Raw genomic sequence first — 12,250 nt, 5'->3', positions numbered from 1 at the left:
ATCCACCCGTTCGTAGCAATTGCTACAAAGGTAACCCATACGGGTTCCTCGAAAGAAAAGCCTCATAGTTGAAGAAAAATTCGTCCTGGTCCGGGACTCGAACCCTGGTTCGAGTCCCGGACGAATTTTTCTTCAACTATGAGGCTTTTCTTTCGAGGAACCCGTATGGGTTACCTTTGTAGCAATTGCTACGAACGGGTGGATGTCTCATTTTCCCTTTATTCATTGCTTCTCTCCACCTTGCGGGTTTCCGCAGAACTACTACGTCAATACCTGTCTTTGCGAGGAGACGCTGGAGCACATTCTGTGCGACTGTCCTGAATATAATGTTCAGCGACAGTCCCTGGCATCCGTTCTAGCGCACCTTGACACTAGACCATTTTCCCTCGAAACGATTTTCACATGCCGGCGACAGGAGACATCGCAGCTGAAGGCGACGAAGAGACTGCTTCGGTTTATGAAGGAGACGGGATTGGACAAGCGGCTGTGACAGTGATGTCACGTACCACGCAAGAGTGATGGACTCTAACTGACGATATGTGTGCTGTGCTATGTGCTCTCCCTTTCCCTTCCCCATCTTTCATCCCCCCATCACGCTCGCATGTGCAGGGTAGCAAACCGGTTAAGCTAAACTGGTTAACCTCCCTGCCTTTCTTTCTCCACTTTTTCCTTCCTTCCATCCTTTCCTTCCTTCCTTCCTTCCTTCTCAGAAATGCTACTGGTAACACCGTGCCTCATACCTCATTTTTATGAATTAACAACAGAAAGGGGATGCTGATACCACATACTATATCAGTAAATATTTTATTATCGCGTTGAAAGCGAGTGAGCGGGCGAACAAAAAAGGAAGCAAGCAAGGAAATCAAGTTAGTGTAATATGTAAACGCAGGCATGCTAAACAAAATACTGCGGTATTGTATTTGGCAATATTGTAATCGGCCGTTTACCCCGCAAAACCAGTCGCTCATGGAAAACGCGACAATAGTGAACGAGCCGAGTGCCTCGCCAGATCCTTCTCACACTTCGAGAATTCATTGCAAACAGCTGGACACCGCCTGGACGAGTTTGGGCAATCTGCAAGGGGACATTGCTTCACATAACCTCTGGCCCTACCTGGCAGGTCTGTGTCGGTGACGGGGTCGATTGAAGTTTCTTCTTTCCTTTTTCGAGCGCAGGAACGTGCGCGTGTTTTGGGCGAAGCTAACACCCAGCTTTCCTCACAAGAAAAAGGGTTACAAACCTCCGGATTGGCGGGGGTTGATGCCATTCATCTCCTGGCGGCGAATTGGCGGGGGGTGACGGGACCAGGACGACATGGGTGTTAAAAAACGAGACCGACGTTTTGGTGACCATAGATTCGGCAGCTTGAACTTGAACGTGTACATCTTATCTTCAGCATTCCCCCTCATTGCTTGTACGAAATGTAAATTTAAACGTGTTTTAAAAACGTCTTGGATATCAGGCCCAGCCCCACGTTCTTTATACCGCTATGGTGCATGAACATCTCAGATATTTGGACACCCGGTCGCAACGGCGGTGACAGCAAATTTAACTATGCAGGTGCCATAAAACCAAAATCTGCTGCAATGATTTGTTCTCTAATGTAATCGATTTATGCGAAGGATGTTGTAGTGGCGGGTCACTTGGGATTCGCAACCTCCAAAATTTCTGCACATCGAAGAGAAATTACAAACAGCGAACACCGTTGTTCAGGATTTTCTCACGAAGGCAAGACTCTGCCTGTCGGCTAAGAAATCGGAACTGCTACTATACCAACCCACAATCGGTGCAAAGAAAGGGACACCTCCCGATATCTCTATCACCACCGAGACCGGATCCGTCATCCCGGTAGTACACAGAATCAGAATCCTGGGCACGTTCCTGGAGAAGGACGGCAGTAATGACTACACATTAGAGTGCATCGCAACCAAAGCCGATTCCACGACTAAGTTAATCACGAGGGTGGCCATCAAAAAAGGGGGGCTATCGGAGGATAATCTTAGGCGACTCTTCCACGCCTTCCTAATCAGCCACATTAACTACATAACCCTGGCCCACAAGTGGAGCAGAAGAGACGCGGCTAGAGTAGAAACAATCATTTGCAAGAGCATAAAAAAGGCACTGGGTCTCCCACAGAGCACCAGTACCGAAAGGCTGTTGGAGCTAGGCGTCCACAACACGTTTGAAGAGATAGTCGAGGCGCAACAGATGGCACAAGTTGCAAGACTGGCTTCCACGGAAGCCGGCAGACAGCTGCTAGCGCATACCGGTCAAGGTTCGAGCATCACCAAACAGAGGGAGTGCGCGCTTCCCGTCAAAGTCAGAGAAATGTATTCGATATCCCAGATACCTAAAAATATGCACCCTGCGCACAATTACGGCAGACGTAAAGCGAGGGCCAGGGCCCTTCTTAGCGTGGCGGCTAAGGTTGAGGACAACGTCGCCTTCGTCGACGCTGCGCAATACGCAGCTTGCAATCATTTTGTTTCGGTGGCTACCTCGCTGCGGGGGGAGCTGCTGACGTCGCTTACGCATCAAAACGTGAATGCCGACAAAACCGAACAGGTGGCTGTAGCCATCGCCACGGCCATCACGTCCCGTTCCACTATCTTCACAGACTCGCGAGCTGCCGTTAGAGCATTCATGAAAGGCTCAGTATGCAAGGAAGCCGCTCGCATTCTCTCTGCAGCAGCTTGGACGCGCAAAAAGCACTTAATCTGGTTCCCCGGTCACATGGATAGCGATTCTCATGAAACCGCCCCCAACACCAACGAACTTGCTCACTCCCAGGCGCGAGATCTCACCCGCCGCGCCGGAAGTGGGCAATCGGGGGCCGGGGGATGGCCATGTCACAGGGACCCTCTCCTTACTTTTAACGAGGTCTGCAAGCACTATCAACTAGGGCGTCGGAAGTTTCCACTTCCACACCCACACCTAAACCGACCACAGGCAATGACTCTGGGAATGCTACAGACAAAGACGTATCCGTCTCCATTTATTTGCTTAAAATTCCCAGGCGGCATCAACCCGGGCTTTCCGCGCTGTGGACATCTCAGATGCACTCTTAAGCACATGCTCTGGCAGTGCCTCGACTTGCGCGGGGGCTCAGCGTCTCCCTCTTCCGAGGAAGACTGACTCCGGCTCGTCACCACCTCCGCTAAGGAAGAGTAACTCAGGGCTGTTCGGAGAGCCCGCGATATCGCCGAGAGTCTCAACCTCCCGGCTCCGTCGTGGGTGCGGCCCGCAGACGCTGCCCCCTAAAGGGGACACTCATGGTCTTCTTAGGACCAAAATAAATGTTCTTTGTCTGTCTGTCCAAACTTTCTGCGATACTTGATCATCTACTGAAACATGAATATAAGGATACATCCCTTTTTCACGTCACACCGACCAAGGGTCGCATTATGTAATGATTCCATTCCTTTTCCATTCTTTTTATGGTATTAGCACTATATTAGCATCTACGTACGTTTGTATCTAACCGTTTTCCTGCCATCTCGGGTCACTGGGTAGTCCATGGTCTAATAATTACAGTATCGGGCTTCTCTGCTGAATGAACCGGCTTCAAAATCAACACTTTGGCCAACTTAAGTCACTAGATATGTGCTATTGTGTATGTGCCGCTCTTCAATGAACCTCTTTGAGGCAACTTGGGTCACTGCTTATGTTTGACCCGGTAAGGACCTCCTTTCATAATCTTCCATGATGAAAGGGAATAATTCTTACTGGTGCCAGTTATTGAGATCGCAGAGCATTTTCTTGGTGACCATTCGCAACAAGTGAAATAAAGAGAGTAAGAGTGCACTCAGGATCAGCCCATTGCACTGAATGCAAATGCGACCCCATCGAAACGTGCCATGCGCTGCTGAATGAGCCAACCCAATGTCGCAAATGTTCTGCAAGACAACGAAGCCAGACTCGACTCATACGCAAAGGAGGGCAGTATGGTATACTCGGACGAGTCGCAAACGCACAATTAGAAGTATGCAAGATTCCGCATGTTAATCAAGCGTTCTCACACAGTACACACAGTGCCTTCTCAAGGCCAGTCTGATTCAGCCACGCCAAACGAGCGAACAACCGAGCATTAAAGAAAGGTTGAACAACGCCATTCTTCAAACGTAATCTCTGTTGAAGCGGATTTTGTAACGTTATGAATAAGGTGCAAAACAACATTTTCGTGAGACTGAATGCGAATGTTCCAGAAACACTGTACTGAAATATAGTGAATTTGAATTTTTCGAAGTTGCACGCACTCAAAAAAGGAGACTAAGTAGGACACGATGCTCAGTCAAAGCGGCTGCTTCGACATCCTTGGCTGTGTCTCTGTAGGTTGCTGCGCAGTTTGATCAGATAGCAGCTGGATGGGAAGTTGTAACGTTCCCACCAACCTTCGGCTTCTTCTTTACTTTTGTTTATTGCGAACGTTCGCAGACGAGCAGGCATCGGCCGCGTGAAAGGCGGGCGCGTTATGTTGTTTTGGACTCCATCGACTATAGATCACGCATGGCGAGCGTCGCAGATGCGGTGGTGATGCACTGACTTGCGTGCTCCAGCAACGCGTTGCTCACGACATGTTTCAAGCAGGTGCGAACCGCGAGCTGGAGTTATAGCTTTCATTCGCCTTCGCGGCAGGGACGAGCTACATAGACAGCCTGTTTAGACTCCTAGGATACTCGCAAGCACGCAGCACGGTCTGACGCCCTTTCGCTCGCTCGCTCTTGCTGACCTTTCATCCTTCTTACTGGCATCAAACTTGCGAGACGAATGCTTCAGTGCGTGATCCCACTAGCATTTTGTTCGTTTTGTGTCTAAAGGAAAAACACCGAACCAAAAAAGAAAGAATTCGACCGAGCGATTCCATGTGGCTGGTCAAGGCGGAACGAGAACTCGTGGCCTGTAATGGAGGCTTCTTTCACGCACCGATGACTTTATACCCCACACAGGTTCCTAACGGGCCAAATTTTAAGGTCCGCCGTGCAGGCGTCTCTGCTTTACCTTGTAACGCCGCATATACACAAGAGACCCGCCAACTCCGACGCTCGCTGTACTTTCCACCGAATGGCGTGCTTTCTTGTCACTGCTTCTTTACATATTTGAGCGCAATGGCAGGAATGCTTTAATTATTTGATCATCCACTGCGCCGCCGCCGTCACATTTAACCACAACACTGTTCAAATACCTTTCCGCTTTTTCCTCAGACTGAGCTACAGTTTTCTGGTGACAATGCTACTAGTTTAGTGGAATCACCAATATTCCTTAAAAAAAATTTGATGTCTTGCATAGCGGGTACCCACCGTAGTTGCTTAGTCGCTTTGGTGTAGCGCTGCTAAATGCGAGGTCGCGGAATCAAGTCCCGGCCACCACGGCCACATTTTGATGCGGGAGAAATGCAAAAACACCCGTGCACTTAGATTAAGGTGCACGTTAATGAACCCCAGGTGGTCAATATTAATCCGGTGTCTCCCACTATGGCGTGCCTCATAATCGGATCGCGGTTCTGGCACGTAAAACCCCATAATTACATTTTTTTCATATAGTGAGTCTGCCGGGCGTCTCGTGCTTCAATGATACACCAGTGGTTGTGCGGTGTAACCACACACGCCATTCGCTCATTGAAAGCGTGAATCATACCTGAAGTGATCATCATAGTTAACACTGTGATTATTGAAAGATCAGCCTTTTAGATTTAGTTTTGCCTTCTCGCTACAGCAAAAGCATGTCAATTGCGAATTGCGCATCGTTGTCGATTTAGAGACTTTCGTCACTACAGAGCGACGTCGAGGCTGCGGGCTTATGAAATGAGCTGAAATTATTCTCAGATATTGAAACCAATCAATTATATATATTTTTCTTCCTTTCAGAGAGAATTTTCGCGCACACGTGCAGGTGTAAAGATTGCGCACGCGCTCAAGTGACGTGGCAACCATGAAAGGAACCTGCAAAACAGGAAGCAGACACCAAAACATGTTGCACACGTTTACGTGGTAGATAATGAAGGCGCAGAAAATTTTCAAGCACTAACAACAGTGCGTGATGATTTGTCAGAGAAAGCTGGGGCCCTATAACGTAAAACAATTCCAATATATTTTAATTCCAATATCCTGATGTCAAATTTGCGTAACCGCCGACTCAAGCATCGGGCGATTAGCAGCAGGGTTGTCTGAACAGACCAATCAAACGCTCTCGCGGTTTTCGTGACATCGCGTGAGAGACAGGTGAAGTGGGGGTGTTCCAAAAAGTTTTTGACCAATCGCGGAGGGCTGATCGCAGAATTGTAATAGAGAAGTTTGGAATAGTTTTAGGTTATAGCGCCCCAGTTTCCTGTGAAGTTCTCGCCACACAAATATATAAATTTTGTTACCACTTCTAGAGATGTTAGTGGAACTTTACGCAATGCGCGTAAAGTTCCTCTAACGTCTTCATGTTTGTACACATTAGAACAACCACGAGGCAGTAAAGTGGGGATAGAAAGGCCTTCGTTCTTTTTTCGTCATTTTCAATAAAGATTTACATTTTGCTAGCTGCACTTCTTCAACGTTTTCTCTGAAATCCTCGATAAGAGCCCACCGTTTTCGCCGCTCTCAGATGACCGATTTCTACGACGTCCTACGGACCTAACTATTACAACTCAGCCATGTGAAAATCTCTTCTTCAACTTAACTGATTATACGCAAATATGTTCAGACAATGGTCGTCACAGTTCGATAAGGTCAGAAATAAGCGAGTGAGTCGTTTAAAAAACACATGTGTAGAGCTCGATCGAATGGTCGTATCACATTGGGATCATGGCCGCCACTAAAAAGGTGATATCTGAGGGCCGTGCCGCAGCAGTATATCTGGACCGCTTTGTCGCCGCTGCTGGCAGCTGACAGGGCCATATATCTCGTGTCAAGCCAGTGGGTCGCGGCCGCATATATAAGCGAGCACTTTCTCTTGAGGAGCACAAGATCCAGCTGGTGCACGAGATCAGCTCAGACTCAAATTTTGCCACAATGAAGACTTTTGTGAGTACTTTGCGCTCACGCCACAAGTTACTCGCGTCTTATCCGTCATTTTCATATTGCACTGATCCAATCAGTAGTAGGTCTTAAACAAGTTTCCATACCTAAGCCCTGCGTTCTTGTTTCTTTTTACACTATGTTGCTTTGGAACGTACACCTATGCTCTACGTTAGTTCATAAAGGCTCCCCTCTCATCGTCCCTCAGGCCCTTTCCCCTTTCGCAGTATAGGTTAGCTTAATGGTTACCGTACAGTGGTTAACTTCCTTGCGTTCCGTTTTCTCAATTCCAGAGTGTGCGCAGTTACAGAATCGTTGACCATATCACATTATTAGATAAGTGGCTTGTCCGATTTCTGCATTAATATTTATCTCCCACGCATAACGTGCGTCTTGGATTGCTCGGATTCAACAGGCTTTACCTTAACACCAAGAAATTCGTAATGCTGAGGTCGGATAACGACTTCCTTGAATGAAGTTAGTTTTTCTTTTTGTCACCGCATGGTTTGCCATACAGCATGTTAAGACCAAACAAAGGCGTGTAGTTCTTCGTGAAGAAGCTGCTTAAGTAACCGGAGGAACTTATCATCCCTAATAAACTGCTCGTAATCTGCGGACTGGTCTATCTCTACCTCGGCAGCACGCTTCGTTAATCATGAATATATATATATAATTGTTCATGGTAATGTTTTTTTCTAAACTTTGATAATTACTGAAACGCTAGAGTGGTCCTGGGTCATTAGACTTGTCAACTCCGTACAGTGTTTCTCTGAAGAGACATTATTTCACAGTTCACAATAATGCCTTTTAGTATTTATTGAAAACCGACAGTCTAATTATCCGTAATCCATGCCTCGCCCTCAGCTAATTGATAGGCACTTTTAATTTCTGGCAGTGCGTGCAGCTGCCACTTGCACATTGGAAAGTCTTAGGGATGAGGAAATTCTGGCGATGCAGAATGCAGCAGCGCAATCATGACTGGTTCGCGGAAAGGAAGAGATGTCCAAATGATTATACCTTTGCTTTTTTGCGCAGGATGTCTGTCGAAAGAGAGGACAGCGTCGTATTAATTCAGAGCAAGGATTCAAGATAATGATGCACGATGAGCATCCTTCCCCCTCACCCCTTCCACCCTTACACCCACCTGTACTCGCCAAAAGCCACCGTTACTTGCAGGTCAATTGAATACTTTGCAGGAAGCTTCACTTTAGTACATTGGCTAAAAAATAGTTTAACAATGCGTATACGCCTTTGTATCGCTGTCGAGGCAGCAACCTTGGTTCTCTCGTCTCGTTTCGCTCTTCGTGCATAAATGATTGATAAAATAACAACGCCGAATAAGTGTAATGTATGTCTTGCCATTGAGCTGTTTTTATTTTGTTATAACAGGGCATCTTTGCTACCCTTGCGGTTCTGGCAACACTCGCAAGCTCAGCTTTCATCGGAGGCTACGGCCCTGGCTATAGTGGAAGTGGCCCCGCATACGGGTTGGGTCACATTGGCTATGGCCTTGGTTATGGCCTCGGCTATGGACTTGGCTATGGACTCGGATATAGCAGCTATGGTCTCGGCTACGGTGGTTATGGTCCTGGCTACGGCTACGGGCTGGGATACGGCTTTGGATTCAAGTAATAGAAGAAAGAAAATATATAAAGTGGAGGAACATGGCTGTCTTCGTCCGTTCTATACCCCTCATCGATAAATTGTCAAACAATGTTAATAAAATGCCGTTTATATTTTACGATAACTTTGTGTCGCGTTCGTCAACATGGGCAAGTAAAGAGAGCGAAACTAAATCCCCGCTTACACGTATGCGAGGATAGTGAATCACATCAATCATTTGAGCACCTCGCCATCATGTAAAGGTGAATGATGCACTATAGGAAGAAGCATCACCTTGATGTGTTTCAGTACAGTAGCTGAAATGGGTCAAGTCTCATCCAGTCAATTTGTGTCAGCGGCGAGCTCGTCACATCGAGGGGAAGATAGCGAAAGCAGAATGGCGCTACTGTTTGCTCTTCCTCATTAACAGTTCAGACACGTTCTTTCAAAACAGACGCGAGTTCGTTTTAGACGCTATCGCACAAGTGTTGATGTGCTGCATCTAAAGTCGTCTGAAACGATTTTAGAGGAAGGACCTAACTTTTATGCTGCATATTATTGTCATTAGGTTTTCTGACTGGGTCAATGTGTCGTTTATTATAAAGTTTTGGGGTTTTACGTGCCAGAACCAGGATCTGATTATGAGGCTCGCCGCAGTGGAGTACTCCGGAATAATCTGGACCACCTGGGGTTCTGTAACGTGCACATAAATCTAAGTACGCGGGTGTTTCCACATCTCGCCCGCATCTAGATTTGGTCGCCGTGACCGGGATTTGATTCCGCGACCTCGTGCTTTGTAGTCCAACACCATAGCCACTAAGCAACCCCGGCGGGTTCAGTGTGTCATGCTCGCTATCCTTTAAAGTCGAAAAAACCAGGTTCTGACAAGATTGCGCGTAGAAATTTTCCACATGAGTCTTGCGTAGAACCAGCTTCACTCTGATCAAGCCTTTCTTTAATGCCACCAATGAATTGTTGTTTTGAGACAGTTTGATAAGAATGGACTTCATCTCGTTCTATATGGAGGGCTGCCCGGACTCAAGTTCAGTTGATGTTGACGTTATTTCTTCGAGTGGGCGATGCCGGTAAGAATACTGATTTAAACCACTATTTTTGCACTATCACCGGCTAAGAATAGCTAATATATAAAACATTCCTCATGTTTGAGTGTAAGCAAACCAGCCGAAATAAAGAATATTTTGCACGAACCAGAGAGCAACGCGGTATAGTTAATATTCGAAAGACTTAAATGATAAAGATTACCGACCTACAGCAACTCACGAACTACGACATACCGTGGCTATAGTGTCTTTGGAATAATTCTGAGCCGCTAAAGTGTTTTTTAATGAGTACCCAAAACATGGGACACGTGTTTTTGTAGTGATAATGGCGTACAAGATAATGGACATGGTTTCTGCTGGGGAAGTATATTTGTCGATTTAGTTTGTCAACAAAAAAGGAGCAGAGCACAGAAAATTCTTGGGCCTTCGGACTCATTACTTCTGTTAGTGGGCCAGGTGCTTAGACACTGCACTTCACAGTTTATGTTTTTAACTTTTTACCGTATTTTGCCATGTTCCATCCCATTGCATGAGTGTAATTTGACGCATCGAATTGTTACGAAGATCTAGCTCGATTGAATTTGGAGCCTCCAATGCTTTGCATAATGATTAAACAAATAATTGTTTGCTTTTAAAAACACAAGTATCATAAAAATTTCCCACTTTGTTTTTCTTTTTGAAATTAGTTTTCACTGCGTGTTTGTAAAGTAGACTTCACTTGCAGTGACTTTCATTTCTTTAACTCTCTTGTTTATAAATGTGTGTATGCAATTTTTAAGCTTATCATAGCATTTTTGGGACTGTAATTGTTAACCAGTTCGTTTCTTCTGATGACTGCTACTCTATCCGCTCTGTTTGGATCAGACTGCTGGTACGATCTGTTGGGAACTCGGCGCTGACGCCCGTGGTTGTACCTGGGTCGCAAGCCCCAAGGGTAGCGTTGGCCTGGCGGCCTGGGGTACAACTGCAAGCATCCGAAGGTCCCGGCAAAGCATGAGTCGACTGGTAACAACGAAACAACTTGTTTATTTTAACATCGCAAAGAGTTGGCGGTCAGGTTTGACCGAAGTAGAGAGACGGGAGAGCACTTCACTCAACTGAAGAAATCGGAGCCCTCCTTTTGGCGTCCGGGGGCAGCTGTTTTTATACTCTCGCAGTTGAGGGCAAGAAGGAACCCCTCAAAAGACGAGCACGTGAATGTACAATGGGCTAATGGTGACGCACACTGTCGTGGCGCTGCGCACGATCTCGTAGCACCCTGTCGTGGCGCTGCGCACGATCTCGTAGCACCCCGTCGTGGCGCTGCGCACGATCTCGTAGCACCCTGTCGTGGCGCTGCCGGTCGGACACAATGACTGTAACGAGAAGATGGTCCCTGCTTTGGCATCGCCTGTTTCGGGCACAATGACTGGAACGAGATCCCTGCTTTGGCATCGCCTGTTTCGGGCCCAATAACTGGAATGAGATCCCTGCTTTGGCATCGCCTGTTTCGGGCACAATGACTGGAACGAGATCCCTAGGCGGTCGCATCGCCGCAGACGCGCCTGGAAACACCTGGCGATGAGTGTTGCGGCGACGACGATCGGGCCAAAATGTCTGCCGCCCCGCCGCAGTCGCGCCGGCAAAACCACGTGTCGCAGGCGAAACGCAACAGACCGCCCCGCCGGGGGAAGGAGATTCCGATGGACAGGGGACTGCATCCGCTGTCCGGAGGGATGTCGCTCGATGATGCTCATAACCGAAGTCGGGCGTCCCTCGACGTTTCTTGAGCGCAGCGCACAGAGAAGGCCTCGTTCTCTCGTTCAGGTTCGCACGGGACACTGCAAAGTGACTTCGGGAGAGTTCACATTTTTGTTCTCGTTCCCGGCAAGCGTTAGAACTACGCTGAAAACTCAACCGCTCAGTCAGCAAGCACGGCACAACCCTCACTAAGCCCTGCCAGGCTCTTTCCCCTTTTTATACCACTGCCTAGTTCCTTACAGTAGTCTAGCATCACTCAGAACGCGTCCACAAATTGAAAAATTGCACTAGAAAGCATATCATCACTTTGAAACACTAAACAAAAGCAATATGTTAAAAAAAATCCTGCCTCAGGAAGAAAAACATCAGTAACAACAATTTTGAGGCTGATTCCTACGTTAGGGGCTTCGACTTAAGCCATCGGCGTTACCGTTGAGACTCCCCTTTTTGTAACGCACCTCAAAGGAATATTGTTGTAAAGCGAGGCTCCAGCGCAGGAGGCGGCCATTTTTGGGAGAGATGGTCTGCAGCCATTGGAGAGGGCAGTGATCCGTCTCAATGATAAACCTCGAGCCGGCTAGATAGCATGACAATTTCTGAACGGCCCACACGAGACACGCACACTCTTTCTCGGTGGCGCTATACGCCTGCTCACGACTGGTCAGCTTACGACTAGCATACAGGACGGGGTGTTCTACTTCTCCATTTTCCCGTTGGCACAGTACAACGCCCATGCCTCGCTCACTAGCATCGCACTGAACAATGAACCCTTTTGTATAGTCTGGCGATCGTAGCACAGGCTGGCTTGTTAGGGCACTCTTTAGGGCGCTAAAAGCTCTTTCCTTT

General features: G+C 47.4%; 1 protein-coding gene across 1 annotated transcript; it reads left to right on the top strand.

Annotated features, from left to right (window-relative positions):
- Positions 1-6,951: 6,951 nt before the first annotated feature.
- LOC142572324 (uncharacterized) lies at positions 6,952-8,737 on the top strand. The gene is made up of 2 exons (XM_075681337.1): positions 6,952-7,007; positions 8,391-8,737. Exons 1-2 carry the CDS (start codon positions 6,996-6,998, stop codon positions 8,631-8,633), a joined length of 255 nt encoding a protein of 84 aa, XP_075537452.1. The 5' UTR covers positions 6,952-6,995; the 3' UTR covers positions 8,634-8,737.
- Positions 8,738-12,250: the final 3,513 nt, after the last annotated feature.

This window comes from Dermacentor variabilis, chromosome 1, assembly GCF_050947875.1.
Source record: "Dermacentor variabilis isolate Ectoservices chromosome 1, ASM5094787v1, whole genome shotgun sequence".
NCBI classification, from domain to species: domain Eukaryota; kingdom Metazoa; phylum Arthropoda; class Arachnida; order Ixodida; family Ixodidae; genus Dermacentor; species Dermacentor variabilis.
Note: the sequence above shows the minus strand (reverse complement) of the source record. Positions and strands in the feature narration are given on the sequence as shown.